Raw genomic sequence first — 18668 nt, 5'->3', positions numbered from 1 at the left:
TTAAGCTTCTTCGTACCTCTTACCGTTTCCGAGATTCCTATACTGAGAAGCGAATTTATAACAGCCTGTATAGAAAATCTATTTTGAGCGGAAGATTTCCCTCAAAGTACTTTCTGTATTTAATAATAATCGATATAACTTGGGATCAAATTGAAAATGGAATGCACTGTGTAATTTGTGTGGTCTGAAGAATAGTTTACATTTTCCTGTAGGTTAGGTTAGGTTAGGTTAGGTTAGGTTAGGTTAGGTTAGGTAGGTATTCAATTAAAAGTTGTAGATTTTAGCCAAATCGACCACTTTGTCTGAGAATCGTAAAGTTCATAATTATTTATCTAGCCAAATGCTGCAGTTAACCTTGCCGAAGGCTTTATATATTGTGCCGGTCTGATACCTTCATCAATAGTTTCTGACATAAATTCAGTGGCACAGAACAGATACCTAAGGGTAGTAGATCATCTATCAAAATATGCATGCTGGTACTGACGCATCGTGTCTGATGTTAGAACAGAGATATATCTCTTAGATCATTTACTTTGTTTATAAAATGCCTAACTCACTCTCTTTCATAAATACCACCTGTTCCATTTTCTTTTCACTTCTTAGTTTCGGACATATTTAATAATATTACGTGTAAAATTTAAATTAAGAAAATCTAAATTCTAAAAGTATCTAATATATTAGAGATAAGTACAGTATGTTATTTCTATAACTGGATAGATAAATAGATGGATGAAGGTAGAAAGAGCCCCACAACAAGAAAAAAGGAACCACAATAGATCTTTGAATAGTCTAGTGGAAGAGGATGTATATTCTGTATACACGGTGGTCTTTAAGTACGTTCAAATAATAAAGGGGGTGATTCTAGAAACGTGGTGTCTGTTTATCTTAAATGGTTTTTTAAATACTGAGTCCAGGGGACCTGTACAGGGACCTGAACCAATCTTAGGTATCACACGAGGCAGCATTAATGGGGCCCTCAATAAGTGGGCCTATCAAACTGTAGGTCAGGATTGGAGGAGAAATAGAGGATGCAGGCAGGCCCATAGTTTTATACATGGACCTAGCAAATCCAAGACAAGATGGCTGCTGAGCCTCAGTCGAAGAGCCCTAAACCAAATGGTGGGGGTTCTGACAGGCCACTGCAGACTTAGGAGGCATTTAAGTTTAATAGGAATTGAGGAGGACCCTCTATGCCCGAAATGTGGCGAAGGGGAGGACACCCCTGTCTACCTTCTGGGACAGTGTGCAGCCTTTGGGAGAATAAGACATAAAGTCTTTGGTGCTGAAGAGCTGCAAGGGGTTGAAGTACGAGACCTTCCATGGACCAAAATCCTGGCGTTCATTAGGGCGTCGGGTAGGTTCGAGGAGGGTCAGAGGTAGAGTGGTTAGGTGATGGGACGGCGGGGTAGGCAAAAAGGGCCCACTTGTGGCCTAATTGCCAGGCTGAGGCCGCCCCTTTACTACTACTACTACTAAATAGTGAGTTATAAAATTTTTGTAAATATCATTCACAAATGGGGACCAAAAATGAAACCTCGTATTCTTTGGTGAATTGTAAGGGAAGTCTTTCCTATAAAGTTTTTATCTAGGTTTTTATCGTTAAAAAGGTGCTAAAAAAATATTTTTAATTTTTTCAAATAATTTAAAAACTAGTAAGTGAAATAAGTAATTTGAAATTGGGCACATGTATTTATGTAAACATTGTCCAACATCTGAGGAGATAATATTTTCGGATTCGTCTTTCAATTTTCTACAAATTACTAATCTTTCATGTTTTACGAAAAAAGCCTAATTTTCGAGTAAAACTTAAAAAAACCAACTGAAAACACTTTTACTTAAATTACATGACAAGCACTAATCATTCGGTTATTTATTCGAATAAAGAAATTAATAACATTTGTCATTTTAATGATTTTATTGGAGTAAATGCTCAAAAATACCTCAATTTTCAAATGTAATTTGTTCGAAATTTATTGTTGCTTGAATCTGATGAAAATCATTATTTATTCTTTCTTCTAACTGCTCAGAATGTCAAACTTGCTATCGCAGCCCACTATATCATTCATTTTTGGTCAACATTTGTAAATCACCCTGTATAACAATTACGCAAATATTTCGAACGATGTTTGATATAAATTAATAAAAGTTAGGCTTTTTAATTTTAAAAAAATTTAATAGACAATTGAATAAATCGAAATGAACTTTTTATTTTGCTGAATTTTTAAAGACTACATTTTATTTTATTTGAACTTAAAATTAAATAAATTTCGATATAGCTTTTTGTGAAATGAACCATTTTAGAGTTTGTGATTTATTCAACAATATGGTATAATAAAATATTATTCAAAAATTACTTGCTTTATGAATAAAACGGAAAAAATATTTGATTACGCACGAATTTTTTGTCACATGGGTGGTTAGTTGACCACTGACTTAGCTTTTTACTTAAGGGTTTAAAGTGAATAATAGCACTAAATATTTGCCCGTTCATTGTTCTTTATGTTGTTAATTGCATATCGATGTCTTATTGCTCCAAACAATTGTCAATCTACTGCTTCCGACGTATTTAAATGCGCGTCTACTGCTTATGGTACGAGTTTTGTGTAAGACTTCTTTCACAAAGATGCTTTTCCTACCAATCAGCTGACTTGTCGCCAGGCTCAAAAATGACTTACCGTGACATTTCTAGATTTACCTTAAAATATAGCCATTTCAGAATTTCATGACCTGGATAACTTTTGTTCAGAGGGCCAAAAGCTGCAGCAATGAAAAAAAATTGCCATATGAATAACTCTGAATTGACCTTCAAATGATATTTGACCTTGACTAAGGGTCAGAGTCAAGGTCACGTGCCTCATCCCAAACGCACCAACTTTCACTGAAAGAATTTCTTTAACAAAGACGTGTCGCACCAGTCGACTGACTGACGTCAAGTCTCAAACGTGACTTCGCATGACCTTTGACTAACGTATCTCGCAAACTAGCTATTTCTGGACTTTATGACCAAAAACTACAATATTCTACAATTTCAGACAGTTTGACGAGGATACATTTTCCATTGATTTGGTGCCTAATCCTTTACACCTTATATCTCGAAAATTGAGACCTTTGGGATAAATTAATAAGAATATTTCTAAAACATACATATGAGGGGTATAAACTTTCAAAGTAGAGTAAATGTTCGGTCGCGATCGCTGGGGCTAGGAGTGGTCCCACTGGAGTGACTTTGGTGTTTTGGTGGATACTTATGTATCGAATAAAAATTGTTCGGGCAGTTGTCTATTGCGGGGGTGGAAATAGGGAGGAAATAATGTACATTTGGCTATTTTTATATGACTCTGTCTATGTTTTAGTACGCTATAAGTGAAATTAGTGTGTAAACTAAGTTTTCCAAAACTCATAGGCGGTGAATCTGTATGTAGGGGAACATGGTATTTAACGGTAGAAAAAGGAAAAATTAGTAATAACGGTTTGGTAGTGTGATAATTTAGATATTGTTAGTTTTCAAACTTGTTTTATAATTCTGGGAGCTTATCATTTCATCGTTTTCGAATTAAAAGGCTTAATTTTCAGCAAAATTTACAATTAACTATGTATATCTCTCCCATTTTACCATAAATATTGAAAAATCGTTTAAATATTCTTCAGCCACTTTATTTAAATACTTGTCATCATATAAATACGTAAAAAAATCATTTATATACCAATGATAAGGTGTTTCATTTTATCTATAACTAACAACCCGCCCCAGCTTCGCACGGGCAAATATAAAATAGCCTATGTTAATCCGAGGAGATGTAGCTTTCGGTAAAATTGGTTGAGTCGTTTTTGAGTTAAATCGTAACAAACAAAAAATCAATCATCTTTCATCTAATGCGACCCTAATATTAATTTTAAAATAATTCACATATATCTATATACCTAATGACAACAAACGAACTCAAAACTAAAAATGCAAAACCTTTAAATTTAAAACAATATAGGTAACTACTAACAACGTGAAAACAAAACGAATTAAATTAAAGTACCTATGTTCAGGACTATCAATTTTAATAAATAAGTAGTTAGGTATCTAACTACCTAAAGAAAACAAACACGAAACAAAAATGCGACTATGAAGTTTTAAATGATTCACAATTAAAAAACAAACAAATTATTAAAACTCAATGAAATAAAAGTATGTTTGCAAGTATCTATGTATGTTCCGACTACCTAAAGACAACAAATATAAAACAAAAATGTGACCTTAAAATATCGAACGCAATTATAACTTTCCAACAACACCCAGAAAGGAAACACAGTCGTCAGTCGTCACCTCCATTCGCTCCTTCGCTCCAAGTAAGTTTATTAAATGATCACGCGCGCGTTATCGTTCGGCTTATTAACTAAACAGTAGGCAAGACGGTGCGCTAGGAGAGTCAGCGATCGCATCAAGCGAAGCGAGGCGCTTGAATTTTATTGTCGCGTCCGTAATTTTTTTGCAATTACTCCTAAGATATTCATTTAAATTATATGGTGTAAACGAGTAAAATAATGTGCATGAAATGCTTAAAGCCTCTAACTTATTTAAAATTATAAGGATTAATACCGTATTTGTTTAAATATGAACCATGGGTACTTTCCGACCCTGTATATTGTACAGGTATTGTTTTTATAATTTGTATATTTGTATATTTGTATATTTAAGTTCAGCAAATTGAAAGACTGGGAATATTTCAGATGAATTTTATTATTCAATCCTCCACCCCTCAGTTCTTCCCCTAAAAGGGGATGATAAAAACAGCTCCTGGAAAGGAGTTTTTTGTTTTAGTGATGCTTTTATTCGTGTTCAGCGACAACAAAAACCTTTCATGCATTTTTTTTTAATTTTCATTTTTCCACACCCTCACCTCTAAAATAGGGATGAAATTTTAATTAATTAATTTTTCCATTACTTGTTTCAATTGAGCATTGATTACACCATAATGTGTCTTACAATAAGTACTAGAATAAGGAGGCTTGTGGATTAAGTTAATTGCGGTTTTTATTTTTTTAAATGAATGAATAAAAATTATAAAATATTGCGGAATACCGAAAACAATTGGAATTAACTAAATTTTCGTCTCTATCCTAGGAGATTCCTTCACGGGGATCTAGATTATTTAGGTAAGGCACAACACTGTTTAAAAATGGTTGTGGTAATTGATTGTTAATTAGATAATACAATACTGTCTATATATTTACAAAAAATCTTTCATAATTAGTTTTTTTTAATCAGTATACCACTTTCATTTATTCTTGTTAAATGGGGCTAACCTATAGAAACTCTGAAAATATTCAGTTCCATTACACTTCAAAACCCACTTTAACCCTCTTCCTCGTTTTATATTTGAAATTACTTTCCTTGAATTCACCATTTCAATCGGGAATATTATTTCGATGTTTCATTTACTTATAAACTACTCAATTTCCATATTCAAACAAAGCGTGGAGTTTACATTTCAGAAAACGTGTTGTAGGCTTAATCGAGAATGTATTTAATGAGATTTATTGAATTAAATCGGCCAAGACTGAATGCCACATTGAAGCTGCATTTTTCTTTTAACGGCAGTTGGTTTCAATCTCCGGAAACGCTTTTTGTACAAACCAGTTAAGTTCTTGTAGTCGGACTGAATTATTTGTAACTTGTAACGATGCTGCACTCAACTGCTTCATTTCGTAGATCCCCCAAATTTGAAAACTTTTGTGTTGGAAAGCCACTGAGTTAAATTTATCAGAACATCTAGTGGTAGTTAATAAGAGTAATTGGAAATATTTTTTCTCTAAAACTTGCAAAAATTATAAATTTATGTGGCGCACATTTCACCTATATAGCAAAAGCTCCCGGTTTGTCACGCGACAAAGGCGTAATGATTATTTATCTTTTTATGTGTTGTTCTATAAGTGCTCGCGTTTTTATTTTATTCCAAAGTTTTATTGAAAATAATAATAACACAGGTCAACATTTGATCTAAGAATAATTACCGGTCCTGACCAGGGTACTTATAGGTTTTTTGGATCGTTGATTCCGGATCCGAGGTTGGCTAAGCTCCATCACGTCAGGTTCAAGGTAATTTGAAGGTCAAATGGCCAAAAATGGTCTAAAAAATCTGAAAAAATTCATACGTATGTTTTTGGGGTAGCCAAGTTCAAAGCCGCTGCTATTTTTGCCATTTAAAGACATCGAAAGGTCGTATCAAGGTCATTTGGAGGTCAAATCGAGAGATATGGTCTAAAAAATCTGAGAAAATTGTTACGTATTACATTTATGAAAATAAGCTTATACAGGGCCATTCAGCTATAGCTTAAAATTAATGACATTATAATGTCATTAATTTTAACGGAGATAGGGAAAACATGATTACGCGATTTAAAAAAAAAATAAAATGCATATTTACGCTGAAAAAGAAATTTTTCAAATCATGATTTAAATCCGTTTTCGGACCGCTCCTGACCGCTGACCCACAAAAGTTCATCAAGAGTGAATCTTGACCTACCGTAATATTCGGTCATTAACTTAGATTTTAATGCGTTTTTAATATGTAGTGAATGTTGCCGAATAAACAGTTTTAACTATGTTTTATAATTGAATGTGAGTTTTCAGTATTATATTCAATTAATTATTCAGTTTGTAGTACGTATACCTTACTGTGTAACTTACCGCATTTCAAATAGTAGTATAGTACCTACCTATTTAAAATGACAATACGGATAAAAAACGCTCACTCATTCGTTCATAGCACTTTGTTACTAAAGTTGGGATCCTCTGTACTTTGATTTTCAACTCAATTGCAAAGTACAAGATGACTAGGGAAAACAGCTGTTTCTCTTCAACGTTCTAACGCTTTATAATCCACTGGTACGTTCCCTATTGCGAATATCATTTTAAATATTAACAAGTATTATTTATTTGTTAATAAAAACAAATGTATAAGGATAATAATTGTTTCCGAATCTTAGGTTATACAATATTGTTAAATTTTTCACTACATTTTATAATTGAATGAGTTTTTAATATTATGTTAAATTAATTATTCAGTTTGTAGTACCTACGTATACCTTATTGGGTGACTTATTGCTTTTCAAATAGTAGTATTGTATTTACCTATTTAAAATGACAATATGGCTAAAAACTCTGACTCATCCGCCCATAAAGTTTTAGTAAAGTTGGGATCCGCTGCACTTTGATTTTGAAACCAATTGTAAAATTAAAGACGACTGGGGAAATCAGCTGTTTCTCTTCAACGTTCGAACGCTTTGTACTCAGCCGGCGTTTCCTATTGCGAAATAGTTCGCCGAATTAACGGGTGGAGTTAAGGGATAATTTTCTTAATTTTTGAACGATAGAGCAAATATTTTTTCGATTTTCTGTTTTTATAAAGCCTTTCGAATACGTGGTTAAAGTTGATGACATTAAGATTGCATCACCATGTCCATAAGAATTCCACTTACTTTTTGAGTTTTTCTCAATATTAAACAAACACCCTGTGTATTTCAAATTGTATTTCCATTAACAATGCTATCCAGAAATAAAGGTCATTCCATCTCAATAAATTTAGATAAAATTTCTCCAAGTTATCCGGACTAACAGTTTTCGACGACTCGCTCATTGTAAATGATGCCTTCTATACATATTTATTCGACATAAATCAAAGGGAATCCAACACACAGCAGATCCGCGGATATAATTAAATTCTGATGTTAAATAAATGTCCACCTCATTATTCTTCACGACCGCATAACTGACAACAATCGTCGCGATTATTACTTTTCATGTCATTGGGTTCTGTTCGTCCCGGCGGCGTACGACGCGGAATGGGGAACAATGCCGCATTGCGGAAAGTAAAGCCGAAAGGAAAAAGATTTACAAAAAAAAAAATAATAAAATATATTGTACTTATACAGAGTGGCTATTACACATTTCACATGATTCATCATTGACGTCAAAAATAACAATATATTAGTTATGATAATATGTCAAAAATGAAAAATACTAAATCACTATGATATTCATTAAGTTCCTTATAGTTTTTTGGGATCCGTTATTAATAGAAGCAAGTCATGTGATTTATCTAGCGATTTAAATCACCCGAATATATAAATGAATATTTTAGTAACATCCCTCCAAATATGTCTGATTTTGCTCATAATTGTCTTTTTTACTTTAGAATAGTCCTCACCCAGGATGTACTGAAAGTACATCAGGTCACTAACTAACCTTTCTACCGGCAGCAATTCGATTTCGCTAACCATGATTAATTTAATTATGGATTACTTGCTGAATCACATTACTTATATTACTTACACCTCAATTTTAATTTCAGCCTTTCCTAATTCTAATTCCTAATATTGTTCCTCTTGCTAAGTTCTCTAACCCAACTGAATTAAATCACTTACGACCAATTAGTACTCTCCCCACACCCAAGACTAAGAAATAATTTTGAAATAACAAATCTGGATATGTCTTCAGTAATGTAGCTACTGCCACTACTTTGTTACAAGTCTGACGAATTATTATCAGCTACGGATACCAACCAATGCAGTTGCCTTGTTTTGCTTGATTATAGCAAAGCGTTTCATAACCTGGACTAGGATATACTATGTAACAAATACTCATCTTATGGTTTCGATCAATCCCCATCATTTCTAATTCGGAACTATCTAACCTCCCGAATCTCCCTACCTGTAAATGGTTGTTGATTCTATGTCAAATATTCTTCCAATAAGATGTGGTGTTCCACAGGGTTCCATACTTAGCCCTTTGTCGTTTACTACCTAGATCTCCGACTTAAAACAGTCTTTAAAGAATTTTAATATTCATTACCATGCCGACGATTCTCATATATACTACTGTTATGTAATTTATTAATATATTTCAATTTATTTCTAAATTATATCCATTGCACATAGGCTGAAACTAAATCCTAATAAACCTAACATCATAATGTTCGTTGCCAAGAAGTGGATGAGGTATTGATAAATTATTCTAGTATATTAAAATCGGCAAGTCATTAATGAATTTAAGAATCTGGGTATTCCGTTTGATGAAATTGAAGATTTTCTAAATGTGTAAATTATTTGTGTCAGTTCTCCTATGTTACTTTATAGCAAAATTTTCCTAATGGAAACGTTATGAGTACTGTTCTAAAATTTTGTCCTATGCATTTATATTAATATTTTTATGTTGTATGTTATTATTTTGCTTCAATATACATCAATTTTCTGACTATACAGGGTGATTCATTAACAATGGGAAATCCTAAAGCTGAAGATACTACAAGTGAAATAGTGACCATTGGCGTAAACATGCCTTATCGGAAAGTTGATAGTTTCGGAAATACAGGGTGTTGAAAGTTAAAATTTTAAATCTTTTTTCTGCGATTATTCTGAAAATATGTAAGTTAGGAATTTGAAAATTTGTGAAACTATGTTTTTTTAAACGACGAATAAGATGCGTGTTGCAGTTTTAGCGTAGCTCATAGAGGGCGCCACTTACGACCAATTTTACCGAAAATTTCGTTAATAACTTTTCACCTTGCATGTCTAACATAAAAGTAGATTAAATACCTGAAAGATTTTCGATTTTTGCATTAATTACGTATTCTTGTTTCATTTCGGTATCTCGATCCGTTTTCGAGAAAAATCGATTTAACGAACACTTTGTTTTGTTAATATGAGAAATTAAAAGCCAAACAAACCAAGTGTTTCTTCATGTTATTACAATAATTAACAATAAAACAATTGAAATATCTAATAATGATTTAAAGTAATTATTCGAAGAAGCCACCGTTGATACTGATTCAGTTTACACGTTTCTGAGAGATCTTCGAGTTTGAAACAACATATTGGAATTGCGTCTGACTTCGTTGGCAGCGATTTGTATTCTTTGCCACAACTATTCGCGAGAACCAATAGATTCTTTGTAAACTATATATTTTATTGAGACCAAATAAAAAAATAAAGAGGATTGAAGTCCGTACTTCTGGGTGGCCAAGCAAAAATGCTTCCACGGCTTGAAGAAGTTCCACTTTATTTAAGAAGAGACATGTGGTTCATACACGACGGAGCTCCACTGCATTGTTTTCGGCCAGTGCGTGCATATTTAGATGCAATTTTTCCAAATCGCTGGATTGGCCATGTTAGCATTTTTACGTGGCCACCAAGAAGTCCGGACTTCAGTCCTCGTGATTCTTCTAATTGGTCTCAAATAGTTTACAAAGAATCTATTGGTTCTCGCGAAGAGTTGTGGCAAAGAATACAAATAGCTGCCTACGAAGTCAAACGCAATCCCAATATGTTGTTTCAAACCTGAAGATATCTCAGAAAACGTTGTGTAAAGTGTATCAGTGTCAACGGTGGGTTCTTCGAACAATTATTACTTTAAATAATAAGTACTTCATTTGTTTTATCATTAATTGTTTTAATAACATGAAGAAACACTTAGTTTGTTTCGCTTTTAATTTCTCGTATTATCAAAACATAGTGTTTGTTAAATCGATTTTTCTCGAAAACGGACCAAGATACCGAAATGAAACAAGAGTACATAATTAATGCAAAAATAATTGCTCTTTCAGGTTTTGAATCAAGTTTCATGTTAGACGTACAGGGTAAAAAGTTATTAACTAAATTTTCGGTAAAATTGGTCGTATGCTCTATGAAAAACGCTGAAATTGCAATACGCATCTTAATCGTCGCTTAAAAAAACCTAGTTTCACAAATTTTCAAGTTCCTAACTTATATATTTTCAAAATAATCCCAAGAAAACGATTTAAAATTTTAACTTTCAACGCCCTGTATATCCGAAACTATTAACTTTCGGATAAGGCATATTTGCACCAATGCATTTCACGTGTAGTACCTTCAGCTTTCGGATTTCCCATTGTTAATGAATCACCCTGTATAATTATTCCTGAATTTGTTTACTGGGGCATTGGTCAATAAAATAACTTAGTAGATAATTTCCAAATTATTATATTTTACGATCGTTTCGGGTTTACCCCATCTTACAAAAACATAATTTTTCCACTAATTATGTATAAAAAAAGTTTTTTTAACTACTTATTAAATAAATAAATTTAAAAACACTTTAAAACTTACATTGGTCAATTATTATTAGAATTTTATAAAAATACAATGCGTCTCGTAATATTAATATGTTTAATTTTTTAAATTAATATTATTGTTAATGATACCACATTTTAACAGAGTCAGAAGCTAAATGATATTCCTATGAACAATTCCTTAATTCCTTTCCTCAACTTGGTTCGTTCTAAAACTAAATATTTTTACATATCATTTAGCTTCTGATTTTGTTAAAATGTGGTTTCATTAACGATAATATTAATTAAAAAATTAAACATATTAATATTATGCGACGCATTATATATTTTTTTAATTTTAATAATAATAATTGACCAATGTAAGTTTTAAAGTGTTTTTAAAGTAATTTATTTTATAAGTAGTTGAAAAACTTTTTAACTTTTTAAAACTTTTTAACTTTTTAAAACTTTTTAACTTTTTAAAACTTTTTAACTTTTTAAAACTTTTTAACTTTTTAAAACTTTTTAACTTTTTATTGACCAATATCTCAGTAAATAAATTTAGGGGTTATTATTTTGCGATAAAAATAATAGCTACCTCTCCGATTTTTTGTAAGGAACAAGATAGTCTTTGCAATTATTTGTTAACAATGTAAGGAAATTCAAACCCCGACTGGCAATTTACTGAAATACTTTTAAAAAAACCTTTAAAATCATGTACTTATATATATTTTTATTTATCAATTGCGTTTCATTCGACGTAACGTCTGAACTAGGAAGTCCTGAAGGTATGTGATTATTTAAATAGCAGTTATAATTTCAATGATTTAGGTATGATTTTTCATGTGCGACACGTTTCCCCGTTTACACTTTTGCCGACCAGAAAAATTCCTGTCAGCAGATGATTGATGTTCTCACGGCGTAAACACACAATTAGGTTACCGTTATTCTGTGCGTTGCGTTGTCCAAAATTTGTCCTTGTCAAGGAGGTTAGACCAAGGGACAGAATATAGTAATTACTTTCTATAGTACGATAACATTCAGTACAGAATCAGCTGGTGACTTGTCATTGAAATTAATGAAAAATTTGGAATTTATGCAGTTTTATAAAGTTAAATTTAATATTTTATAGGAAATATTTGGATTATTTCATTTTTCCATTTGTTGTGCCAAACAAATTAAAAAACTGATATAACAAGGAACTTGGCAGAATTTTACTTAGGTTTTGAATATATTAAAAGGTGTATTTGCAACTTTTCTACTACATACTTTGAAAAATTTTGTTTTCAGATTAGATCAAGTCTATGTAATTTGAGTTTTCCGGTGAAACAACAAGTTGACAATTTACTAAAATATCATATGCATATAAAAATAATATACTCACAGTATCTTTAAGTTTGGAAGATATGCACTAAACACTTCTGGCTGAATCTTCAGTAGCTTTGGAGCTCTATGAATATATCTGCAAAAGAAGAAAATATATTTAGTGAATTGTAGTTTTCCTTTACCTTCGTGTTTTTAAATAAAATATTAATTGTTTTGTCTATCAATACATTTATATATTCAAAATTTCTAAGGTCAAGTCAACAAAATTCAACTTTTTCTCTGTAACACGAACGAAATAGTGTTCTTTACCTATTCGCACCTCTGATGTCATTTAATTTTTATAAAAATATTTTTTATATACGTCTGAACTTCTTGGCTAAAATTAAACCCCAAAAACAAAGCTAATAACTAATTAGATGACAACTTCTAATGTCAGTACAATATAAAAAAGACATTAAACCAAGGCAGCGTAATATTTCAATCCAATAAATTATCTTGTCTGAGAAGAAAAGTGTGCTTCGATAAATCAGCAATAGTCACCCATCATTCCTACATCCCATCTTTCTTTGTATCTCTTCTCCATAGTGCTGATATATACCTACAAATATGCCTTCTTTTATTTTGGCATCACTCAGATTGAGAAACATAGTTTTCAAGTATTCAAAAGCATCACCTGCTTTGTTCTTCATCAGACTGATTTGATGTGCATGTGAACAACTATCCTATACAATGTTATACAGTTAGAATAAAAATGATAAGTTTTATTATAATATTTCTACTTTTATTTTTCTGCCATCTGCCTAGGCATATAGACCAAATATACGTTGCTAGAAAAAAAAAACAAAAAGTGGGTTTGCTCAAAAAAAAAACTATTCAGGAAAAATAAAAAATAGGTGCCACCTTTTGGCACAAAGAAAAAAACAGAAAACAAAAAAAGGTAACTAACAAATGACAAGTGACAAATTAACTATTGTATATAAAAAATTTTAATAAATAATAAATGTAGCCAAAAAAAAGAAGGGTAGGTTTTTTATATTTCGGGTGGATCGGTGGAACGAGAGTAGCGAATATATTCCACAAAAGGGGTTCACCTTCCTGAAGTACCATATAGCAAAATAAGGCTTCAGTGTATTGTGAAGGCTAATGCCAGTAAACGGGTACCAAACAGGATGAGAAGAAAACAGGATGAGACAAAAGGGGAAAATAAAAAAGAAAAAGTAGAAAAAAAGGCCTGAAACAGAAGAAATAACTGTTCAACATATCTGCATTTCAAATTGAGAATGTGACCACATGTTGTTCCTAACTTCACTACCTACCTAAGTTGTTGATCGGCCTTAGAGTGAAAATTTCTCAGTTTTTCAATATGGGCATTAAAATCCAACCAATAAGGCTTACAAAAATACCAAAAATATTTATTTTGCCCAGATATTTCTTTCGAAAAATCCGCATTTTGCGTACGGCACAAACGTGGCCTGAAATATCTATCGAAAAAGAGAGAGAATTTTTCCGACCATTCGACAATTCTCCGTTCTCTAGGGGAATTTTAGATCAACATGATACGACGTACGACGATTAAGGAACCATTGGTGGATAAAAAAATCAGACTGCTATTTTCAAACCAAAACAGAAAACTGATGTTAGTATTTATTTATTTAATTGGATGGCGATTGTTATTAAGTTTTATTTGCAGATAATATGACAAAACTCACATATAGATGGTTTCCCGAATATTTACATGATTTATCCTAGGAATAATGTATCCACGTAACCTGTACCAGCTATATTAATGCTTTCACAAAAAGAAGTTCTAATCAGAAACCAGGGAAGAAGATTGGTTGGTTTTTGGTACCTAAAAGAGTTTAACTAGCTGTATGTCCAATTGAGTGATCTCTTTTCACAATTGTAATACGAATTATACTAGACGTTATGAGCCTAACGATACGAAAGGTAAACTAAATGGTCACACAAAATAAAGCCACAACATATCAAGTAGCAAGGCGGTATATTAAAATAAGTAAATTTTCAAAGTTTCCTATATGCTAACATTTTTTCCTCACATTTCATAATTATTGCAATTTATTTGGATGTAAGATTTTTGTTGGACTGAAATCTTTTAGGGGATATAGTATAATCAGAAAATCCTTTGGCGCCTTTTATAAATACAAGGTGTCTCTAAAGGGTTTGTACAACGCTCCATCAGACGTAGTACGGCTCAAAATAAATCGATTTAACTAAATTTGCCTTAATCCAAAAATGTATAATAACGGAGCTACAGGGCGTCAAAGTTGAAAAAATAAATAACATTTTGAGGGTTGCTTTCGCTGTATAGCAAAAATAAAATGCTCTCTCAATGGTAAAAATAAAGTATTTTTATTGAAAACTAGATTTGTGAAATAGACGTGTTGTCGGGGCGAGTGTTCGCTGGAGAGTCCCTCTTGGTGTGGAGTCGCTCGCAGAAGTACCTGGTCCTTGGCGCCATTCTGCCGTCGACCTTTTTTTTTGGAACCCTGTTGCGTCAGGATGGCGTTGTACCTAAAAATGGGCCACTTGCAGCATGTGTACCCACAATTTTCTTTAATATTTTTCGACTACTTCGGGCTAATTTCGTGAAATTTCGTTTCCGGTTTTTTTTTGGGATGAGAAATTCGGATATATCGACGATTTCTTTATATCTTCTAGAGGGTGTCAAGCGACCATTAGAACGCATTTAAACTGCCAAAACTTTTTTGTGCCACGGTGTATTTCACTTTGGGCTGGAAAAATCTTTTCCCCCAACTTTTCTGCTTAAAAAAGATATATCTTGCTAACTAATTACTTTTTATTGCACTTATATTATATCTGAAAATAAGTTTTTGGACAATTTATTTTAATTTGAATGAAAGACAGCAATTTAATTACATAACTTTTGCAAAAATGACAGAATACGACGCAAGCATTGCATATTTCAGCGGCTTTTAGTAAGCAGTTTTTTCTCCAACATCATTAATTTTTTAAAATGACACTGAAAGGTTCCGCCCCTTCATTGTTCTTAAAAATGGGTTAAGTACAGTTAATAAGTTTTTGCGGAGAGCTAAATCATTAATCCCCTGGCGCTATGCATAAAGTGGTTTTGGTGTATGCCAGGGTACGACGCACTTCGGAAGGGTCTAGGATTTCCTTAATTTCGGACCATGACGTAGCCTGATTGATGTGGTCGCAGGCACTTTTTAGTTAGTATCAGCAGAAGCCTTTACGCTTTGTTAATCTAAACAGGTCCCTATACTCAACGTGAATAATTAACATTTTTTACATATTTTTTATTATTAGTTCTTATACTTTTACTTTACTTTAAAGAAGAAGCTAATCCTAATTCAATTTTCAATATGCTCAGCAAATGCTGTTATACAGGATGTTTACTTGCGGATTTGAAGATTTATTTTTAATGGCACATATGTAGGTTTTAATAAAGAGCGATTGCTAAAATTTACGTTAATAGAAGTTGACTAGCTGCTTAACGCTATTGCCCGATAATTTTTGTATCTAACTCATAGACCAAAGTGACTGCATGTGTCGGCCTCGTAATCGAGAACCATTATAGCACAATGTGAAAAACTGGAATGTATAAGGTAATTAGAGCAACACCTACTTTAGACAGGTTCAGAGTAAACAAAATTTCAGACATTGAATACACAGCCCCACACACAAAATAAAAATTTGGGTATACTTTTTATGCGACATATATTTTTCGTAGTAATTTGGCCTCCTGAACACGAATCTGGGCTCAGAATTGGCCCATCACGTCGCAATTTTTTCCTAACCTCAAAAAACTTGTGAAAAATAGTGAAAATTGATGAAAATTTACTGGGAAAATTTGGAAAAAAATTTATTACCACATCAAATAGTACATTTTTATGTAAAAGACTCTGCTGAATTCAAATCCACTGTCAGAATTGAGCTAGATCGTGGCTATTTTCAAATTCTGAGCGGATTTTGACCAGATTTTGTATAAAGGGGTTTTTTGGGTCGCTGATTACGAATATGAATTCACAATGTAAAAATTCAAGATGGCTGATCCAATATGGCGGGTGTACTTTTTTGAAATCCACCGATTTCAGTAAAATTTGGTATCATAAGGATTGCTGGTTGATTAATGAAGGTGAGATTAATCACACATCTGGAGCCAGATTTTCAGGTGGAATCAAATTTGTAGGCAGACTCATTATTTTAGGCCGAGTAGGCGGCATTTTTTCGGCAGTCACATTTTTAGATTGAAGGCATAAGCAGATGCAGTGATGTGCTGTGTGGCAGTAATGTGTCCTTTTCCTTGAACTTTAAAATTATTAAGAAATAAAAGCATCTAAATGCCATAGGAAAACTGCATAGTAGTTAAAAAAATCTGATTGGAAAACCATATGCCCATGCACGACTAAATAAATGAAAGAATAAAGTAGAAACTTTTTTGTCTTGTCCCATGGAAACAAGCACATCACACTACACATCATTACACGTGTAGAGTCCTTAAGTCATTTTTTTAAGCGAAGTCACATTTTTAGACGGAGTGGAATCTTTTACCTTGATTTATGAAAATCTGGCTCCAGATGTGTAATTAATGAAGGTGAGATCAACCAGCAATCCTTATGATGCCAAATTTTACTGAAATCGGTGGATTTCAAAAAAGTACACCCGCCATATTGGCTCAGCCATCTTGAATTTTTACAATGTGAATTCATATTCGTAATCAGCGACCCAAAAAAACCCTTTATAAAAAATCTGGTCGAAATCCGCTCAGAATTTGAAAATAGCGATTCCTGCTCGGTTTTTTGAGGTTAGAAAAAAAACCACACGTTCTAGCTCAATTCTGACAGTGGATTTGAATTCAGCATAGTCTTTTACATAAAAATGTACTATTCGATGTGGAAATAAATTTTTTTCCAAATTTTCCCAGTAAATTTTCATCAATTTTCACTATTTTTCACAAGTTTTTTGAGGTTAGGAAAAAATTGTGACGTGATGGGCCAATTCTGACCCCAGATTCGTTGAGGAGACCATTACTACGAAAAATATATGTCGCATAAAAAGTATACACAACTTTGTTTTTGTGTGTGTCTGTGATAATTAAACAATGATTTTACGATATTCCGGTTTAGAATTTTTATTTTATATTTCGTACAAAATCAAAGGTCACAATAATTTTAATATTTTTATTGATCTTTAAAATTTATGACTTTATTTAATCGTAACTCATTCAACATCGTGTGTTGCAAAAAAAAATATTAGAGAGCTATATTGGTTCTTAATGGGTCACACTGTATATCGAATGGTTCGTATTGATTCTATCAGGCTTCGCCACCGAATATAATAGTAAAACTTAGTTAAATAAGTATGAATTGAAAATTGAGTTGTTTGTAAGATACACGCTGTTAAAAATTTTCACTTCTAATATTCTTCACGAAGATCGATGCACAGTGGCATGTCATTGGTGCTAAATCAGGGCTGTACGTAAATGATTCATCAATTTGACTTTTTCAGTTCTCAAAAAGTCTTTTGTTTGAGACGATGTGTGAAGCTCGCATTGTCCTGATGGAGAATGATGCGTCTTCAGCTGTTGGTTTGTCTTATTTTTCCGAAGACTTCTGGCAAAGAAATGGTTGTTTATCACTTAGAATTGACCGTTCGACACATAATGGTACAGTTACCATATGTCCGCTCTTTCCCAAAAACTTTTGTGGTATTTGGCTCATCTTGAAAGACATACAGTCGACTGCTGTTTATTTTCGTATTCATACTCATAGATCCATGATCCGTCTGTTGTTACGATGTCACAGACTTGTTTTGGAACACCGCGTTCGTATTTCTTGGGCATTTCTTTCGACCAATCGTCACAAGCTTTTTCTTTTGAGAGTTTGTTATGTGAGATCCAACGCGAATACATATTTTTGGTGGCCAAATGTTAATGCAATTTTGTATACTGGTTCCAGTAATTCTCAAGGATAAATCACATGACGATCTTGCAATATCAGTTTGCATCAATATTTTTTGGAACAACAACCGATTTTGGATGACCTTCACAAAAATCGTCAGTAAGCGAACCAGGGCTACGACTGAATTCCGTATATTACCCATATACGGTGGTTTTTGATGCTTCATCACCAAAAGTCAAATTAAATTCAACAATGCACTCTTATCGAGATAATCCAGGTCTAAAATTGTAAAAAATAATCTCACGGATATATTCACGACGTCCCATTTTTTGGCTGAAATGAATTTTTCCAGTTACTGTAAATAACACAAATAATGCATATACAT

The 18668-nt window shown here is 32.7% G+C and overlaps 1 protein-coding gene across 1 annotated transcript in view; it reads right to left on the bottom strand.

Annotated features, from left to right (window-relative positions):
* Window positions 1-18294, bottom strand: part of LOC108905465 (lutropin-choriogonadotropic hormone receptor-like) — a 205151-nt gene extending 186857 nt beyond the window's left edge. Inside the window, exons 1-4 of the mRNA XM_023454593.1 lie at window positions 18118-18294; window positions 16635-16679; window positions 12924-13105; window positions 12442-12519 (exon numbers count right to left, since the gene is read on the bottom strand). Coding sequence (XP_023310361.1) covers window positions 12442-12519; window positions 12924-13105; window positions 16635-16679; window positions 18118-18294 — 482 coding nt within the window. The remainder of the gene's footprint in view (window positions 1-12441; window positions 12520-12923; window positions 13106-16634; window positions 16680-18117) is intronic.
* Window positions 18295-18668: the final 374 nt, after the last annotated feature.

The sequence above is a fragment of the Anoplophora glabripennis genome, unplaced genomic scaffold (genome assembly GCF_000390285.2).
Source record: "Anoplophora glabripennis isolate ALB-LARVAE unplaced genomic scaffold, Agla_2.0 scaffold267, whole genome shotgun sequence".
Lineage (NCBI taxonomy): Eukaryota > Metazoa > Arthropoda > Insecta > Coleoptera > Cerambycidae > Anoplophora > Anoplophora glabripennis.
Note: the sequence above shows the minus strand (reverse complement) of the source record. Positions and strands in the feature narration are given on the sequence as shown.